The sequence below is a fragment of the Colias philodice genome, chromosome 2 (assembly GCF_061535455.1).
Source record: "Colias philodice isolate Cphi_HAF_F1 chromosome 2, ilColPhil1 Martin Lab GWU primary, whole genome shotgun sequence".
Taxonomy (NCBI): Eukaryota; Metazoa; Arthropoda; class Insecta; order Lepidoptera; family Pieridae; genus Colias; species Colias philodice.
This window is the reverse complement of record NC_143087.1, coordinates 5133244-5154508: the sequence shown is the minus strand read 5'-3', so window position 1 is coordinate 5154508 and position 21265 is coordinate 5133244. Positions and strand designations below refer to the sequence as shown.

Sequence of the window (21265 nt, the reverse complement as noted above, 5' to 3'; positions counted from 1 at the left end):
GTAAGTGGTGTAGTAGCTATATTTAGTTATACATATTTTGCGTACTGATCGTGTATAGTTTGGAACGAAGAAGCAAGCATCCGCGTTACAAAGTATACACGATCAGTACGCAAAATTCGTGTATATATTGTAATAACAAACTTAAAAACAGCATTACAAAGTATACACGAGCAGTTTCCTATGGTTGCGTTCTGGCTATGTATAGTTTGGAAATACGCGTTATGGCAACCAGATGGCTGATAAACATACATATGTATATACTTTTTAAATAAATACTTATATATTAACACCCAAACACAGAGCAAACGTCTATGTTCATTACACAAATATTTGACCTGGGTGGGAATCGAACCCACGTACTCTTTCTTGGAAGGCAGGATCACTACCAACTAAGCCAATCGGTTAGTCATATAATATGTATGTGTATACTATGCATTTTATGTATCAAATTATTTTTAAAATAGCATTTTATACAATATACATTTCCTAGGAGATGTATATATATATATATATGTATATATGTTACATCAGATCTGATTGTCGGTCAAAACCAGTTTGAAACAATAAAGGTGTAGAGACAAAAAATTATCTAATTCAATTTATCTCGATGATCACACGCATATCTATGCTTTTATTTATAACTAGCTGTTGCCCGCGACTTCGTCCACGATTCGGTCGTTTTTCGTCATTCGTCGTTTAAAAAAAATACGTGACACTTTATTTTTGAATGTTCTTAATTGTCTCTTATAAAATTTAACTACATTAAAATTGAATACTCTGATAAGAAAATCTTAAAATCATCGAAAATCATAGACATCGAATATCTGAGGAAAACATGAATGAATGTGATTTAAATTCTACATTTCTTAGTAATTAAAATAATAATCTAAATTAAATGTAGATTAACAGTTTGAGCGCACCATAATAGAATATGTACCTAAGTAATAAATTACGTTAGTTTACATTGTAACTTTACTAAAAACACGATGACTTTCTTTCGCGCTCGGTACCACAAACTAAACATGTTTGTGGTACGTGGCCCGCGTCACTTTACCCCCCACGAGTTCCCCTCCGTTGCTATGCGAAAATACATTCGTCGCCCTACTGTAGGAAAAATTGTAATACTGCGGCCTGGGCGTTATAACACGCTCAGGGAATTCCTGAGTGCTGATAGACTTCCGTCTATCGGCATTTATACCAATTTTATATTAATATCACCATCTTGAGGAAAAGCTTCTAATGTCGATTTAAAACGCATATATACGGATTAACCTGATGAATTAACATGTTCTAAAATTGTGAAATGAGTTCAGTTTTAAATTCGAGAAATATTGATTTCTTGTATTCGATTATTCGTCGTAGTCGAATACAAAATATATTTAAAGAAACTTAGGTTGGCCTTCAGGCAAAAGGGATCCTATCAAATGATAAACTTGACCTTGTATCTTAAAAGTAAGAACGAAAGGCAAACCCACTTTTATATTATTTTGTCGGACCACACCACCGAATTTGTAGATTGATCTTCTATGTTTACCTCTAAGTCATTAAGACTATGTCGAAATCTGTTTGCAATAAGACGGGCCTCTCGCTATTCGTCCGTTTAAAGAGACCAATAGTTTCAATTCTTAATCTTTCATTAAACAAACTTATTAATCGTTCTTGTCTCAAATAATGGTAATATTCGCGTCCCTACTCTAGTCATTGCTTATGCTCATGTTCATCTTCGAGAGATCGAATAATATTATGGTGCACCCTATTATTAATTGTCAAACGGTCTTCATATTGAGTAAAAGTTTCAGAATTCTCGAGATAAAATATGACGATCGTGATCAGCTGTGAGACGTAATTCCCTCTCAGTGAGGGTTTCGGTCTCACGGGATAGTACAATATGCCGTTCGCGGTCAGCTGTGAGCCGCAATTCTCGTTGTGAAGCGGTTTCAGGTTCGGCATAACACATGTTGTTTTCGGTCAATAGTAAGCCTCTTATCTCTAACGATCCTTGAGAACTTTTATTTCTCATTTTCTTAACTTTGCTCGAATTTCGATATATAAAGATTTTTTAGGTGGCACTGATGCGGGTGAATAAAAATTAAAACGGACTAAGAGTGTTATAATCTCAATCATCATCATCAATACATATAATAAAATTGTGGAAAAGTGATGTCTGTACAATTAAAATATGTAGAAAAAAATTAGCAGGTGTTATTATTATCGAGAAATCGAGAGAAACCATTTTTTTCTCTTAAAAGCTCCCCCCCTCCCACTTCCCGAACTCCGATTGACCGTAATTTATTTTTACTTACATTTTTATCATATCCTTTTCTAATGGGTTTCATCCTACTGCGATTTTTTTTTGTTTCAAAAATTATCTACCCTGGTGTATAGGTAAATTTTCCACATAAAATGTCCTTTAAATTATGTCGTATTATATTTTTAACCCCCGACGCAAAAAGACTGGTGTTATGTGTTTGACCGCTATGTATTTCTGTGTGTGTGTGTGTGTGTCTGTCTATGGCACCGTAGCTGGCTAACAGGTAAACCGAATTAGATGCGGTTTTTTTTGTTAGGCAGAATATTTTCCGACGCTGGTTCTTAGATAAAGTGTATCAAAATTGGTTCATCCACTTATTATACCTACATAGGGGTAAAAGTGGGAATGAAAAAAATGAAAGTTATAATTTATTTTTAAAGATCGTCGGGAAGTTTATGAAATTATTTATTCCTTTTTCTATACACTTTTCTTCGTCTAAGCGGTTTAGTTACGTGCTCTCTCTCTCTTCAGCCTTTAGTTACGTGCGTGAGACAGGAAAGATCTAATTTGGATTTGTTTCTGGATTTGATAAAAACTGAGTATCGATTAAGCTGATCAGTGGCTACTGGCTACACCATAGATTATTAAAAACATCCGTTTAAGAAAGGAAGGAAATAGAATTTGCTCCTCTCCCCCCCCCCTGGTTCCTAAAAAATAATATGACATAATTTAAAAGAAATTTTACGTAGAATTAGTTAGGCATTTCTTTTTTTGATTTTCGATATTATATACTAATCATAATTTTTAATTACAATATGTAGTAACTATTTGGTATAGGTTAGGCATTTCATTTCTTGATTTTCTTTAATAATTTGGTACGTAAGTTTTTTAGCTCAGTTTAGTAAGAAATTTTAATAACAATTCTTTTAATTATTTATGGTAGTACAACAGTACAGTATGGTTGTACGTATTTACTCAATAATTGTATGTTAAGTAGAAATTCAGCATGGGCGTAGCCACGGTGGGGCTGGGTGGGGCGCTTACCCTGGCTTTGATCTGGTAGGTACCAATTGTGAAGGGGAGTGGGCGTGGGCGTTGGCGTGGGCCTGGGAGTGGGCGTGGGAGTGGAAGCATGAAAATAAAAACAATTATTGTTGCCCCACCCTGAGCCCATGGTCATAGGTCCCATAGTCACTATTCCACGCGAACGAAGTCGCGGGGACAGCTAGTAGACAAATATAATCAGAAAGCTTTGAACTCCTAAGCTCAACCATAAAAGATAGACATTTATGATGTCAGGAGATATTTTTTATATAATATGGAGAACATTTCTTTCATACTTGATTTCTGTGTAGCTTTAACCATTAAGATACACGCATTAAGAACGCACACGCGACGAAAGCTTAAAAATGGAGTTGCTGCTCTGCTCACGAATATGAAAAATAATTGTACCAAGTTTCGTTTAAATCCGTCGAGTAGTTTTTGTTTCTATAACGGTTATACAGACAGTTCAATTTTTTCGAAGGGTGGCAATTTTGTTTGAGTACAATTCTGCCAATGTCACGTTGGGAAGATAATATTATACAGACAGACAGACGGACAAACATTTTTGACGTCGATGTCGATCTCTAATCACCTCGTGATAGTTATTTAGGAAATATATTTCATGTGCAGAATTGACCTCTACAGATTTAATATAAGTAGGTATACATATATTTAGATTCCAATTTCCATGTAACGTTAAATTCGACTATATAATAACTAACAGACAACGCAGGTTACTCTCGTTTCCGTAAGTTGAGGCGGCTACATATTCGGTCCTAATAACATGACTTTTTGTGAACGAAACGACAGCGCGGTTTAATTCGATGGCAACACCATCAGAAAAAAGGAAATATTTTTAACTTTGAAAAAATATTATGATTTACACTATTAATACTATTTTAACATTAACACAAAATATAAGACTGTGAGTGTGTAAAAATAAATCCAGCTAGTTTCACATCACACTTATGTTTATAATTAGGTATACGACATGAAAATATATTAATTACCAAGCAATAATCATACAGATAAATACTGAACAAAAGTATTAACAGTCAAAGTATATTTTTACTAACAACATGTAAATGATGAAGGAATAATAATTATCAACGAACTAACCTTTTTGTATTAGAGTCCCGCCTCGTGATCGAATTATTAAAACACGAAGATTTTTAAAAATGTAACCAATGAACACAATCAATATTAGATTAACTGTAATGGTGTCTAGTTTGACTTAAAATAATATACATCTACCCTCACTTCTAAAAATGTAGTATATTCACACGAATTATATAAGCGCACCTTATAGGGAAGGGAAGATTTATTATGGGTTAAAGAGTTAAATAAATAAATAACATAATTATATTTAAATTATTAATTTTTAACATTGTGTTCAGTAGTGTTAACATGTAAATTGATTTGATTTTTACGAAATCTCATAGATGGCGCTGAATCAAATTTGTCTTTATAGTACTAAGATTCATTAAACAGTTTCTCTGCCCAAATAACGTAAATGACGTAGTTTTTATAGTGTAAAGCTAGATAATAGCATGGCTTACTCAAAAACAACATTTAAACATGAGTCTTTAGATTGTACGCTGTCGTAGTTCACGGAATACGTAAGAAAAGTAAAGGTTCACAGCTCCTCCCCCGGAGGTGATAGCATGATAATATGTTTAAAAAAACCTCACACGACCTGTTAGTAATATTCATGCAAAATTTGAAGTCAATCTATGCAGTACTTTTCGAGATTAGCTCGGACAAACATACAGACAAACAGACAAACAGACAAACAGACAAACAGACAAACAGACAAACAGACAAACAGACAAAAATTCTAAAAACTATATTTTTGGCTTCTATATCGATTATAGATCATGGATTATGTATTCTTTTAAAAAAATATTCAATGTACAGTTTTGACTTTCCTACGATTTTATTATATGTATAGAAGATTCAAATAGACATGAAAAATCCATTTAAACGAAAATCTAAAGTTTATATTAAATCATAAATGATTTATAAAATATTATTACTTATTTATTGTTTTTTTAAATAATATGCATCATCTTATCACAGTTAGTTACAACACTTACAAGTATTTTAAAACGTTATTTTTTGGACTACTAGATATTTTCTATTTCCCATTGTATTTCAACACGTTTGGGGGTTGTTTAAAAAATAGTTCTTCGAACTGTCCCATATACTTACGTTTAGAGGATGATCCTCTACACGTAAAGTAAATTCAAACAAAAAAATAGCCTGTGTTTTAGCATCGGTATTCAACTAATTTTCATCCAAATCATGAAAATGTAAAAGCAGACAAACAGACACATTTTGACGTTTATTATTCTAGTATGGAATAAAAGTGCGAATGCATTTCAGCTATTTAACAATTAAATAAATAATAATAGAAAATAATATAACCAATTAATAAGAATTGAGGTTCGGAAGTAAATATAGGTTATAGATATTTAGATTTCAGGTACTTATATGAAATAGCAATCACAGGAATACCCACCGGGGTGTATAACTGGCACCGGCCAGTTATACCACATTTTGTGCTAAATACCGGTCTCACAGAAATAGAATGTTCGGTGGAATTTTCATTTCCAGGGCATAAACATTTTTATTTTTCTCTCAATTGACACCGTTTTAAAATGCATTTATAACGAAGAAATAAACTATGGTAATTGGTAGGTACCTATGTGATAATTAATTGTTAAGCACTGGTTTTACTGTTTAGGATTAAGTGTAATGGTTCTTCTAGTCCTTTTTATTGTTAAATTAAATGTAAGTAATTTGATATCATAAATCTTAAATTGGAAAAATTTTAATATAAGTGAAATTTAATAATTTCTTAATTCAAATTTCATTTTAATTTTTCCTCACAAAGTTTTATTCTTGTTATATTCCTATTATGGGATTATGGTAGTGACATATAATCCATACTATAATATTATAAATGCGAAAGTAACTCTGTCTGTCTGTCTGTTACTCAATCACGCCTTAACTACTGAACCAATTTGCATGAAATTTGGTATAGAGATATTTTGATACCCGAGAAAGTACATAGGATAGGTTTTATCCCGGAAATCCTACGGGAACGGGTTTTTCTTTGAAAACGCGGGCGAAGCCGCGGGCGGAAAGCTAGTGTTATATAAATTAACAAAATGGCGTTCGCATATTAAAATAGGGGGTTGGATTTGTTTTTAGGGTTCCGATCCTTAAATGGAAAAAAAGAAAACCTTATAGGATCACTTTTAAGTCCAGCCAGTCTATCTGTCAAGACCCTTTTTTCAGGAACGTGTGGAGCTATGTAAAAAACAAAAATATAATCCAACGCAATCAAAAGATACAACCGTTAATGCTGCAAATTTTCTGTACGCGAGTCCGACTCGCCCTTGGCAGGTTATTTTTTAGCAATAAAGATATCAAATGAAATATCGTAAAATGAAACTAAAAAGTGACCAGCTGTTGTTTTTTCATAATAATTCTTGTATATTTACCTGTTGGTAAAGTTCTTCTATCTGTTGACCCACTTTTAAAGTTACTATTTCGCCTATTTTTGTTGTAACTTGTTTCCATCGATCTCGTTTTTAGACTGTTTGTGGTATCTCTATGTGGAGGTACTGCAGGTGGTTCCGAGGGTCTGCAATATCAAATAAAAATTATTAGGGGTGTTATTAAATGAAGGGCATATATTTTCACAGCATTTGAATCTAGTGGACTCTTAAAACTTTACAAGTGTAGATTAATGAATGCATAATACTGTAAGTTCTGCAGGTAGAGGTGTGGCGTTGTGACCGAGTCTTTTAACGTTTATATTTGAAATATTTTTCGAGCTGGTTCACTTTGTATTTTTTTTTCGCTAAATTTCTATCTTCTATCTTACAGCTTATCTGCTATCTCCTCCTTTTATTTTAATCAAAGCACAAAGAATATGGGTATGTGCCTAGTAAAAAGGCGGTCTTCTTAATTATTTTATACTAGCGACCCGCCCCGGCTTCGCACGGGTGCAATGCTGATACTAAATACACTACAGAAAAACTGTGAACGTTGTACAATATAAAAACATAGCGGCCCGCTCCGGCTTCGCACGAGTTAAAATAGATAGCCGGGCGGCCGGCCGGTACCGCCGCAAACGCTACGTCCCGCAATTTTTTTTAAATCTGTAATATCTTCGAAAATATTCACTTAAAACATACGATGTAAAGGGCCATATAGATTTATATTAAATGAACAATGTATCCAAGGTATTTAATTGGTTAAGGATTAATGCTGTATTGGTTAAAATCGCATCGAAAATTAGCCATTATTTGTCGTAAAAAGTAAATGACAAAAAAAAAGTTATTGTGGGTTATCCATAAGAGATAGACATATACTATCGCGGTCTTTTCTGTAGACCTTTTAAATGTGTATAATACTTAGTACATTATTTTGATAAAACTCGTAGGGTTCAGCCTGCGATTGCAATGTAAGCGGAAAAAATGTAATTTTTTACGACATCACATTAGAAACCTCAAAAATAACAGTACTTCTCCACTATTTAATGGATGTTATTATACATATAAACCTTCCTCTTGAATCACTCTATCTATTAAAAAAAACCGTATCAAAATCCGTTGCGTAGTTTCAAAGATTTAAGCGTACAAAGGGACATAGGGACATAGGGACAGGGAAAGCGACTTTGTTTTATAGTATGTAGTGAAGATTTTAGAATCAAAGTTTCTTATTTATAATAGCGTTAATTTATAACCTTACCTTCTTCTTGACTCCATTGTTGGGGTAGGAAGTGTGTCAGCTTTTTTAACGTGTCTTCTTTCTGTTGGTTGCATTATTTCTGTATATTCATCTTCAACTTCTTGTACAGGGGATGGAGGTAAAGGAGGAAACTTTGGCGATTCAGGTGTTTGTGGCAAAGGTCCTCTTTCATGGCTTAAATTCGGAGAAAGCGGTAATTGATTGTGTCTATATGAATGTTCAACTATTTGTACATTTAACGGGAAATCACCTCCGCTTGACACTGCAGAATCGGATGAGGATGGTTGACCCATTAAATTTACTGGCACATCTTTTGCACTTGTGGATTTGTGCATACTATTAGATCTTCTTCCTGACGATCTATCTCGCCGCTCTATGGATCTTTGATTTTGGATTTCATTATGGCTTGATGATTTCTGTATATCATGCCGCTTTTGTCTCTCTCTAGAACTATAGCGAAAACTGTTTTCTAATATATCTTTAGATACTTCATCACAGTACTCGTCCTTATGAATATTCCAGTCTTTAGGTAAATATGGGGTAAAAAGTTTTTGGTCCCGACCTTGACTTAGTATAGCACTAATATTATTTTCAATTTTTCTTAGGGGAGAAGTTTCGCCACTAGACTCTGGTTCTCCACTTTCTTGATCCTCTTCTTCTTCCACTGTAGTTATCAGCGCTTGTCTACTTGCACTGTTGCTTTCTGCCTCTGCCCCCAGTGCTGGTAATGATATTACACGCACTATATTTGGTGGAACTGTTGAGAGCTCGCTTACCGTTTCATTACATTCATTTGGAGGAGTTTCTTCAACTTTGCCCTCTTTTATTAATGACTGAATATTATCAAAAGTGGAAGAATATTTTTTAAAATCGGTAAACCTATTTTGTGGCGATAATTTATTTTGAATACCACTACTTTTTGACTCTCTCTTTTCGGGTGTTTTTCTGGCTTTCGGGCTATGGGCAAAGAAGTCTTGATTGATGTATTTATCCTGACTGTTGTTAAGATCCAAACTAAGCCTAGATTTAGGAGATGTTATTTCTTTACTTATTCTAGAATTCGGTGTACATAAGTCTATACTATATCTTGAATTGGGTGTGTTGAGTTCTCGACTCAACCTAGAATTTAAGTCAACGCTATGTCTAGACTGAGGTAAACTTAAATCAGAGCTTGGTCTGGAATTATATGAACCAACTGAACCCGACCCACTTATTGATATACTAGAACCATCTATAGATTTTTCTGTGCTCCTATTTAGACTATGGCTTTGTGCTAATTGGTTGGTAATGTTGGTTTTATTGTTAGGACTCTTTGCGAAGCTTGGTAACTGTTTACGATTTTTTCCTTTTCTTATCACGTACGTGCCACACGCAAAGTCGTTATTAACTCGGCGGGTTTCTGGTTCAGCATCTGAGGGGGGCGATGCTTGACTATCACATTGAGATAAAGGGGGAGGTGGAGGCCAATATTCTTCACCCCAGTCTTCATCTAATCGTTGAGGTATCGAACTTGTACTAGAATGTGATTGATCTCCAGATTTCCTTCTGCGTCTACCTATAACCTGTAAATGTAAATGGCAGACATTAATAACAGTAAATTTATAATCATAAAGTTATTAAACAGGATTTTTATTTACCTTTGTACTTCCTGGAGTAAGAAGAGGATCATCACCATCGAGAGACACTTCCCAAGCTATGGAATTACGTTTCGAAGGTGTATTAGCGGTTGGCGGCGGCGGTGGGAATAACTCTTCTAAGGAATCATCCGAAAAATGCTCGTCGTCATTACTTATATTCGAACCTCTTATCTTACAATTTTCCATAATGTTCTCCGAAGATCCTCTACACACTTCTCTATGTCGCTCCATAGAACCGGCGAGAGTTCGCGGAGGTATTTTTGTTTTTGGGGATAAAATTTCATCGTCAGATCTGCTGTCTCGTTTGGAACTGCTCTTTTTATCTACAAGTTTAATATTGGACGGTGATATTTTGTATGTGGGTGAATGTGATTGTCTACTGAATTGTATACTCGGCCCTGGATAAATTGTGACAGGGTGTTCATTATATGGTTTATCATTAAATTCACTTGAAAATCCCATGAACGGGAAAATTGGTGGATTTTCTAGACTAGGTGATTTTTTTACGGTAGGTTGCATTCCATGCCGTGGTGGAAGCCACGCAGGTATGCCATCAGGTTGTGGTGGTCTCGTACCGTGCTGAAGAGAACTAAATTTGAAAGGTGGTACTGATGGTTGTTGTAACTGAAAGTTATTCGAGTCATCCTTATCCCATCCATATGGCCGCTGGTGTCTTGTTTTCGGCTGAAAAGTAAATTTAGGGTTATTAAATGTAAAATACAAAAAAAATACATAAATACATGCATATTTAAAAAAACTTACAAATGTTGTCTGAGTAGCTGCAGTTATTCCATTAACGCTAATAATCGAATCTAATTTTTCTTCAGCTTCTCGTCGTTCTACAGAAATGGTTCGTTTTGCTGAATTGGCTGGCGATACTCTGAAAATTGCAACATTATTTATTAGCACGGTATAAAGTCTGTATACAAACCAAATATGAAATAAAGGGTGATAACTTATTTAATTTTCGAAACTTCCTCCAAAAAACATTATTTGTTTGCAACAATACAAGTATGACTAGACTTAATTCATTAAACTATTGAATTAATCGTGGGAGACTTCGCGTCGTTAATATATCGTTAATATGTCGTTAATATACATCAAGTCACGCTTTACGGTTATGATCATGATGATGATGATAAAAGATAATAAAAAAGTCTGTATTCATCTAATGTTGCAAATATAATAATTGCTTTGAATTACGTAGGATGGCTAGAATTACGAAGCAAACGGAAAAATGAAAAAATTTAAGTAATCTCGAGGATTAATTAAATTCAATTTTAAGACAGTAAATTTATACATATTTGGTAATATTAGATAAAGAAATAAGATTGGGATAATAATCTGCCCTGATAACAAAGAATGCAGTAATCGACATTTTTGGGATTTTTACTTTTTGCAAGAAATGGGATCCCAAGGGGTTTATTAACATGAAAAAAAATTAATTTCATAAAAAAGTTACCCGGAAGTATGTTTTTTAGCTAACGATTTTTGCAGTACTTACATGAAAACTATATCAATGATAAGAAAAAGCGCCGTATTAAACATGTGCTAAAAAAGAATGCAGTTCTTGTTAAGATACCCTAAAATAAAGTGCAGTAATAGCCATTACTGTAACATTTTATTCCAATGTCTGTAGATCAATTGCTACGTCAAAACGCAGTTCTCCACATTACTGCATTTGTGTGTAGTAAAAGTTCGCGAGATCGTAACCGTACGATACAGTGCTGCGTTTTGTTGAAGCAAATCAGTGCGTCGTCGTCATATTAGTGGAGTGCCTGGAGCATTCAAAACCGTATAACCTCGGATTAGAGTAATTATAGTGAATGAATTAATATGATCGATGTGGGATATTGTTTTTTAAACTAGGTATAAATTACAATGTTTACCCAAATTTTTTTTGTGCACTCCATTGTTTCGTTGTTTAAAAAAAAATATTATGAAAAATTAACGTTTGACCATATATTTTCACTTTAAACCGTATTTCTTTTTTTTTATTCGAGTAGACATATAGGAATATTTTTCAAAGATATCTGTGTATAAAAATAGCAGTAGGGATCTCGAACAGATAGAAAAAACGTGGAGGGGAGAGCGGAGCCACAACTGCTATGTAGGTACAATAGAATTTCTCGGCCGGTTTAATTATAAATTAAACGTACTCTATTGAGTACATTTAAAAAAATAAGGTAATGAATTACGACTAATGAAAAGAAAAAAAATATTAGTACCAAATCTGTTTATTTAAATATATTGCAATTACCAACATTGTTGCCTACATCAAATATTGAGTTGAAATGATAATATCATCGTGAAAGCGTTCTATTAGTCGTTTTTTAATAGTTTTTTCTACCGGGATATGCTCTGTAGTTATGACGTTTTTCAACTTTTGTATGGTAAATTGGCAATCATCATTCTCTTCTATGTGGGTACTTGTATATTTGCTCCATTGCTGCATCTACTTAGATTAATTTTCTTTTCAACATTATTGAGGTGAATTGAATTTTTCAGCAAATTATAATAATCCGAATGATATTTTGCTGCAAGTGTCTCTAAGTTGGTTAATATACCAGAAATCCTTTTCTGGATATCTCGATAATAATCGGTTTTCTGGACGGCTATAAAATTCGTGATGGAATCATTCAAAGTGGAAGTGTTGATGTATGAAATCTGACTACGCCGGCATTTTTTTGTATGGAGATACTAAAAAGACCTCGTCTACTCGAGAGAATGCCACAATTTGGACGAATTAACCTGGAAATTGAGAGTAGCAGAAGAAACCATTAAAATAATAAAAGGGTATTCAGACGTTTAAAAGACAACTTTTTCCGGTGATGTTGCACTTGTAGTGAGCAACAGAGGGGGTCATTTTGAAAATTTATTGTAATTAAACACCTTGTAATTGGTTTTATTTTGTTTGCATTAAAATTTTGCACTTACCACTTTCAGATTTCAATTTTTCGATTGAAGTCTTATGAATAATAAAATGAAATTTTCAGGGTAGCTACCTCATAGATAGAGTAAGTTTTTAAAAAGCCAAACGGATATTTTTTATGTGATTTTATTTTTTACGGGCCCTTGAAGTTATGAACATACTGGGTAATTTTGTCTTTTTGGCATTAAATTCTTTTTTTTATTCCATTCGAAGATCTAACCATAGTAGTAAATGTTACTATACTGAATAAGCCTATCTTTCAGCTTAGCACACAAAAAAAATCAAGCATTTACCACCATAATTCACGTCACCATAAATCAAAATCTCTACGTACTCGGCGATAGGTGAAAATTTGAAAAAAACATCATAACTCCGAAAATACGAAAAATCGCATTATATACATGGGGGTGATTCGGATAGCCCTTCATGTCCTCTACCTCCCAGCTTCAGTATATCACTACTTCTTGGGACACCCTCTATGGTCAAACATGAATTTTTCACAATAATTTGTTTAAACAATGAAACAATGGAGTGCACAAAAAAAATTGGGTAAACATTGCAATTTATAGTTTAAAAAACAATATCCCACATCGATCATAATAATTCATTCACTATAACTCTAATCCGAGGTGAAGACCCCCAGGCACTATATTATTATTATATAGTAATTTGGATATTTCTCGTTTTATTTTTAAAAATTTAAAATTTATTATGGCCATTTTACTCATTAGGTTAAGTACTTTCAATATCAGTTAATAGTTTTTTGATATCTGTAATAGTTACGGAATAATCGCCTGTGCACACTTAACGATTACACCCTGTATATATGTCAGTTTAACTGACGTTAAAATAAATGTTGTCTTAATAAGACTTAATTTTCTTCTACAAATTGTTTAATTTTGATATCCCCGCAGTAGGTTTCAACCGTAGAGCATTTTTTTTAAATCTGTGTAAAAGTGAGAAGATATTATGTGTACATCTACTTAGCCCCGGACATTAAAAACCTGTATTAAATACTAAACAATAACGCAGTAATCAACATGCGCTAGAACATAATGCAGTAATGAGCGCAAGTACTGTATTTAGACTTAGTATCATGTGATTTTCACATGGCCTGATGCTAAACCTGAACGTAATAATACGCATTATTAATGGATATACTAATTTATGAAATATAAGATAATTATCTTTGTAAAGCTTGTATTTTTTCCAATTTTATTGATAGATTTCAAGGGCTATAAAATATAAACATCCTCCTCAAATATGTAAAAATGTCTTTCCCGCGTTTATCTCAAAACCGCCATTTTGCGATTACTGCATTCTTAGGTTATCACGGCAGTAATAGAGAGCAGGATTTACTCCTCCACTTTTCTTTTAACTACACATTTATTGTTTTTGTGATGATGATGAATTATTTTAATACTTACTTTGGTAACAACGTTGAAATAATTCTTTCAGCCTCTTCTGGAGGTGGTGGCGAGTGCGGCGAAGGCGGGTCCGGGGGCGACGGCTCCTCACGTTCCTCTGTCGGTCTGAACCCCAGGGCGAACTTCGCTCTGAAAACCATATTCAGAAAATCTAAATAAAAATGTCACTTTTACAAGTTGCATTCGAAATGTGGGAAATGAAGAAAACTTGGACGTAACTTCAACTTAATTTTAAAGAAAAATATTACTTTTTTGCAGTGGAATTATTACACTTATAGTTAATTTTAATTATAGTAGCATGAAATCCGTTTAGCAGTTAATGGCAAACTAAACGAACTTTTAACTTCTAAGCTAGCTAGGTAATATTTTTGTGACTAACTCCAGACTAAGTTTAAACAAACATTATAATTATTTTTTACAGTATGGCGGCAATAATATCGCAATGCTGATAATTTTTACAGTACTGCGATTATGAAAAATAATAATGTCGCTATCGTATAGGAGCTACCAACGTTGACAAGTGAGAATTTTAGTATAGTTGGTTCTTTGATATACTGTTCCTCTTGCTATTTCGGTTAGAGTCCGGGCTGTCTGGCTGGTCGCAGTGGTTGCGTTTAGTAGTGCGCATCTTATCAGCACAGGATAATTTCCTTAATTTTAAGTCATTTTTTAACGCGTAATTTTTAATATTTTGCCTTTAGATAGATCCATCAGACATAGTTTTTTTATTGCAAGACGTTTTTTTCGTTGTTAAATAGGTGCCAGACGCAATTTTTCATTTCGTTTTTATAAAAAATTCAAATTATTTTAGAATGTCTGTAAATTTCATATTATGTTCTTCAAACCTAATATAATCTAAAATTAATTAGCCAGACGCTAATTCGATTGTTAAGTATTAAATAATGTGTTTATATAAAAAAAAGTAATGAAGCATGCAGCTCATCAGCTAGTGTATTTTAATTATGCGACAGGAAATAATTGCAAGAATACAATTTATTATTTACACTTGTTCTTATAAATAAAAGCTAAAATGAAAAAAAAACATAAAAGTGAAAAATAAATTAAAGTTACCATACATTGAAAATAGAATAAAATCTATATCAATGAAGGTTAAACAATTACATTGTTAAATTTAAAAAGCCATCTTCATAATCATCATCATCATCATCTTCCCTCACACTGTCAGAATTATTTATGTTATTGTCTAAGGAATTGTTATTATTTTCCAATATTCCATCATCTGTAAACAACTAGAAAATTAGTTTCAATAGTGATGTACACACATACACACATAACACACACACACCACACCACACAAGACACACACACACTCGCATGTTTAAGTTTGTATTGAATTTAACTAAAGTAGTTAGCATGAATTTATATAGCTAGTATACTAGCGGTCCGCCCCGGCTTCGCCCGTGGTACCTACATGTTTAAACTATCCTATCTCTCAAGTTGGATCGAACTGCACATGGTGTGCGAATTTTATTATAATTGGTTAAGTGGCTTAGAAGTCCATTGAGGACAAACATTATGACACGAGATTTATGTATATATATATTATTAAGAATTAAGATTAATGAATTAATATTGTTATCATCATCACTACATACTATAAAACAAAGTCGCTTTCTCTGTCCCTGTGTCCCTTTAAATCTTTGAAACTACGCAACGGATTTTGATGCGGTTTTTTTAATAGATAGAGTGATACAAGAGGAAGGTTTATATGTATAATAACACCCATTAAATAGTGGAAAAGTGCAAACGCAGGCTGAACCCTACGAGTTTTATCAAAATAATGTACTAACTATAATAGTACACATTGTAAAGGTCTACAGAAAAGTCCGTGATGGTATATGTCTATCTCTTATGGATAACCCACAATAACTTTTTAATGTCATTTACTTTTTACGACAAATAATAATGGCTAATTTTCGAAGTGATTTTAACCAATACAGCATTAATCCTTAACCAATTAAAGACCTTGAATACGTTGTTCATTTAATATAGATCTATATGACCCTTTACACCGTATGATTTAAGTGAATATTTTCGAAGATATTACAGATTTAAAAATTGCGGGACGTAGCGTTTGCGGCGGTACCGGCCGGCTATATATTTTATACCCGTGCGAAGCCGGAGCGGGCCGCTATGTTTTTATATTCAACGTTCACAGTTTTTCTGTAGTGTATTTAGTAGGTATCAGCATTGCACCCGTGCGAAGCAGGGCCGGGCGGGTCGCTAGTTAATTATAAAAAAAATTGTTTTGTATAGAAGATTGTTGATGTACCCTAATAGTTTATTTTGTTAGCCTAAGGAATAAAATGTACCAATGGAAGGTACTTGTTCCCACAACACAGGGAATCCTAGAGTAGGAACAATTCAATTTCTATGCATCTTATATTTTCGAAAAAAAAAGTTATTTTTTACTGTTATTTAATTTTCGCGGCCGACCCTTTCTATCTCTCTTGCACTTTAAACTATCTCTCCATATACACAATCACCAAATTGTTTACCTACTTACCTACTTTCACTACGTTTTTATTTGTACATATTTAATACTTAACAATCGAATTAGCGTCTGGCTAATTAATTTTAGATTATATTATGTTTGAAGAACATAATATGAAATTTACAGACATTCTAAAATAATTTGAATTTTTTATAAAAACGAAATGAAAAATTGCGTCTGGCACCTATTTAACAACGAAAAAAACGTCTTGCAATAAAAAAACTATGTCTGATGGATCTATCTAAAGGCAAAATATTAAAAATTACGCGTTAAAAATGACTTAAAATTAAGGAAATTATCCTGTGCAGATAAGATGCGCACTAAAAAACGCAACCACTGCGGCCAGCCAGACAGCCCGGACTCTAACCGAAATAGCAAGAGGAACAGTATATCAAAGAACCAACTATACTAAAATGACTTTTTTTTAAACGTTAATAGCTCCCGTACCACTATGATCATAATTAATCTGAGGGAGAATAAACGAGATAAATTTAATTTCCAATAATATTATAATGATTTCCAGTGCGTTCGTCGAGGTCAGATTTTACTTGAATTATTGGCTTTAGGTAAGATCAAGGGTCCCACCCATCCGAATATAATCGATAAGCTCTCTAAAATTTGCGTAAATACAAACGTTTGCGTCATAAAACGTTTTTTTGTCAGTAAACAATGTAATTAAATCTTTGACTGATGCTCATTGAGTAAACATGGAATCGTTAAATTTTTTCAAACATTTTTGTTATGATATTGACCTATCATTTATCAGATAATTATGCTCGACAAGGAAGATATATATAAAGTAAAGCTATACTATTCTCATAGTATTACCACTCCTTTATAATTTGGAAACTTTTCCACAATATGTCGTCATATTGTTTTGCGACAAGATATTGTAGGACCTAGTGTAAGCTGTGCCGCGCGTGACGCGGACGAACCCGCAGGCGAAATCAAGTATTTCTATAGCCCATATTCGTGTTAAGTTTCATCCAAATCTGTGAAGTAGTTTTCTTTCCATCTATACTTACAAACATTTATATTCCTAGTAGGATTCGTATAAAGCGTTTACCGTCTCCCGTTCATGCTCATGTATCCATCGTCCTCAGACGTGTGCCCGGCGAGCGGCGAGTCGTCGTCGGTGGCCGGCGTGGCGGGCGTGGCCGGCGTCGCTGGGGTCGGTGGCGCGCGCGCCTCCAGCGACCGCGGCTCGCCTTCGTCGTATTCGCTGAGCACCTGGTCTAGCAGCTCCAGAGAACGCTGCACGTCGTCGCACCCTCTGCAATTGATAAGGAAACTATTAAGTCATTGTTGATATTGTAAAAGAAAGTTAAAAGGAAGATGATTGTTAATTGGATGTATGAATACCCTGAAGATACAAAAACTCTTATAAAATTCTTTTTTAAGATTTGTACCATGTAGTTACGTAAAATCCGTTTCAATTGTAGATACTAATAGTAGAAGAACATTGTTTAAAACGACTCTACATAAAAATAGAGACAACAATTACGAACTAAACGTATCCATAGATCAAAACTAAACGTATACTGTATAGTAAAGCGATACGACTAGATATGGTCGAGGTAGTAAATTCTCTAAGATAATGTTAGATTGAACCCATTTCCTTCACGAGGTACATCGGATTTGACCCTAGAACGCTTCCGTTAACTGCACCATTAGACTGAATTAGAAGATAACGATGCAAGCTCCTCCTATATTCCGCTTTCACTTAATATCTATTAGCGTGATTTTATCTCACTACGATAAATGTTAATAAAACATCCCAACTAGTTTAAATTCATTTGTGCAAATAGTGAAATTGTCTACTTTTTTGGATTGTACTATTTTATTAAACAGTCGATATTCAAAATGTTACATAGCCGAGGTTCACTACTTTGCTAATAATTTTATGCATTAGAATTTAAAGGGAAGTATATTCCCAATACCATTGAAGTGGTTCTAGTGGCTGGCACAAAGCAATCCGCTTGAGCCAAGAGGCGTCCCGCTTTCACGCCAACTCTCGATAAGTCCTTATACCAAACAGGAGCGCGATTGTTTTTGTCAATGCATTTCGTTTGTAACTCGGCTATTTGATGAATACTTACTGCGCTTTCTCTTTTATTACTACATACTATTCTGTACTGAATCGATATCCTACATGAAATTATTAAGTATCCGATTTCAGAATTTTATTTTCTTATTATAATCGTACAACATCTAAAGCTAATTTGTTGCCAGCAAGATATTATCGGGAAGATCATGGAAGTTTATCTGCACAGCCATGTGTCCATAAGACCGAGCGATCGGCGATAAAGTCCGTACACCCTTGTTTCTTCCAGATCTTCGTAGCGATCGAGTGGTTCATTAGAGTTCACCTCACTAATGATCTCTGCTGTTTTCAAGCGTGCTCCTTTTGCAGACAGCATAGACTTATTTTCCTCAGACTAATCTTGTCAGGCACGTAGCCGAGAAAACAATTTTCCAATTTATTAAAAGCCAGTTCAACGTAGTGAAACCGGCGATTCGAATCTGTTATTTTCCTAGTCTTTTGAAAAATGGCAGTGTAGGTATTTCGTAGGCACATTGCTTATCAGGAGAAAAATAAAAAAGCTACAAACTTCACAAAGAAAAAATAAACAGTGCAGTGAAATTGTTCTTTGTCTGCTTTGAGTAGGTTATGTCAAATGTTAAAAACAACCCTCAGGTAACACTACTGCGTATGGGGATGAATTTCAAAAGTACGGAATTAAAAGCAAATAGAGGCTATGCAATGAAAGTGTACATGAAATGAAATGTGAAAGACAGATAGTATTCTCGTGGAGCGCGTAAGAGGAAGCCGTATCAGGGAAGCATGGGGTAGGCTCGGCGAAGGTAGGCTGGCGTGTGTATCGCCTATTACATTGTGCCGGCCTGCCACAAAGCAGAGCACTCAGGGTGAGTGCCGCGCCGCGCGCCTGCCTTTGTTTTATTTCACCCACACTCCTTCGCTTTCGAAACTTTTAAGAGCGTCTTTAAATTGCGTTCCTTGTTTTAACTCGCTGGATTTGCGCTGATTAGTTGCTACATGAAGTTCGTTAAAAGTTTCATTTCCGCGGCAATCAAGCGGTTGTAAAGTAAATACGCAATGCGCATGCATTTTTAAATGAAGCAAATGTGTACCTATTGCCTAAATAGTTTTCTAATATAATTCTTGAAAAATAGTATTTTGAGCGTTGCGAAAGATATAAGACGATTTCATATTTCAAGCATCATTCTAATTCAAGTGATGTCTGTTATGCATAGCAATTCATCAGACACTTCATAATATACCTACTTATCACGGTTTCCATCACATAATATTATACCGCATGATAACAATTTAATTTTTTAGTTTCTAAAGAATCGTAGTTACGACAAGCAAGAGATACCTACTACGATATATTACGATAGAGATTAGACAATAATAATCTATGCAATATTTAAGATTAATTATAACAGATCATTTTAAAAACGTAGGTATAACAAGAAATAATATTGTTATGAATAATAAAATGATATCTCAATAAAAATAAACACAATGCAATAAAAATGTTTATTTTGCATGATCCATAGGCCCACATCTTGATGCAGTGAGTACTGAGTACGTACTGTTTATGCGGAAATGAGTGCAGCGAGGCGGAAGTGTAAAGCGCCCCCCTTACGCCCGTAATTCAGGGCTACCAACCGTTTATATCCTGTTACTTTAGAATAATAGTAATTTAGAGCTTTAACTTGAATAATTTGATTAAAAATTATCAAATTGAACAAAATAATTAACGCAAGATTATAACTATTGCATTCAAAGTGGGATATCAATTTTGGGGGACTTTTTGAATATACATATTTATGAATTAATTATTTCGTCGTAAATATTTCTATTAATAAAAATTTATATTATATACTTTTATCATAATGTAGTACGCTATACAGAAAATACATTGAAAATAATCTGGTAATGGTCGTTAAAAAGTTTCTTGATCTCTTAAATTATAAAACTATGTCCAAAAAACGCCATTTTTAATAATTAATTAGGGGCAACCCTGTAACGCACCCCGGACGTCGACCCGCAATGTCGAGTTGTACACGCCGCAACCGCCTGAATTGCGTCTTCTTACCAATACAACGCAAAATCTGCGATCAATCAGTAAATGGCTGCGTCGCTTACTTTATGAAGCTTACGCACCTAATAGCGCATGTAGGAACTATGCAGTTGAAAGAACTGGTAAATATTGATAAATCGTGATGATTTCTAATATAATTAATTAAATTTTGTGTGCTTAATGGAATAGTAGGTGCTGTTGCTTATTTACCTATACCTACGATTTGTAAGCGACCCATTTTTCTGTAGGTTATACGTATTATTTTTCTAATTTTTCATCAGTTGGATTATTTTTATACATTAAAATCTCAATAATAATTAGAATACGTTTACAATAAATATTTATTTAATGTTTTATCTAGAGGCCATGTCACAACTCACAGTGGTCCATAACTAATTTGTAGAGTTCAGTAATATAAAGACAAACTTATAATTTGGTATACCCACGTAAAAACTTTTGATTCAACGCAACAAATTTTTAAATTTCATAAAACTTGGCCAATTAGCTAGCTGAGGTTCCAAGTTTTGTTGATAGAACTGCAGTAAGATTTCTAGGAAGGTCGACTTTTATTTCATTATGTAGT

The 21265-nt window shown here is 33.9% G+C and overlaps 1 protein-coding gene across 5 annotated transcripts in view; it reads right to left on the bottom strand.

The window, feature by feature from the left end:
• Positions 1-21265, bottom strand: part of LOC149490398 (uncharacterized) — a 103819-nt gene that overhangs the window by 16699 nt on the left and 65855 nt on the right. For 4 of the 5 annotated variants that reach the window (XM_089703786.1, XM_089703777.1, XM_089703802.1 and 1 more), the window contains 6 exons: positions 17637-17843; positions 14056-14184; positions 10459-10576; positions 9697-10380; positions 8060-9621; positions 6805-6947 (listed from right to left, as the gene is read on the bottom strand). In XM_089703786.1, coding sequence (XP_089559912.1) covers positions 6805-6947; positions 8060-9621; positions 9697-10380; positions 10459-10576; positions 14056-14184; positions 17637-17843 — 2843 coding nt within the window. The remainder of the gene's footprint in view (positions 1-6804; positions 6948-8059; positions 9622-9696; positions 10381-10458; positions 10577-14055; positions 14185-17636; positions 17844-21265) is intronic. The other variant, XM_089703809.1, reaches the window with a different exon arrangement.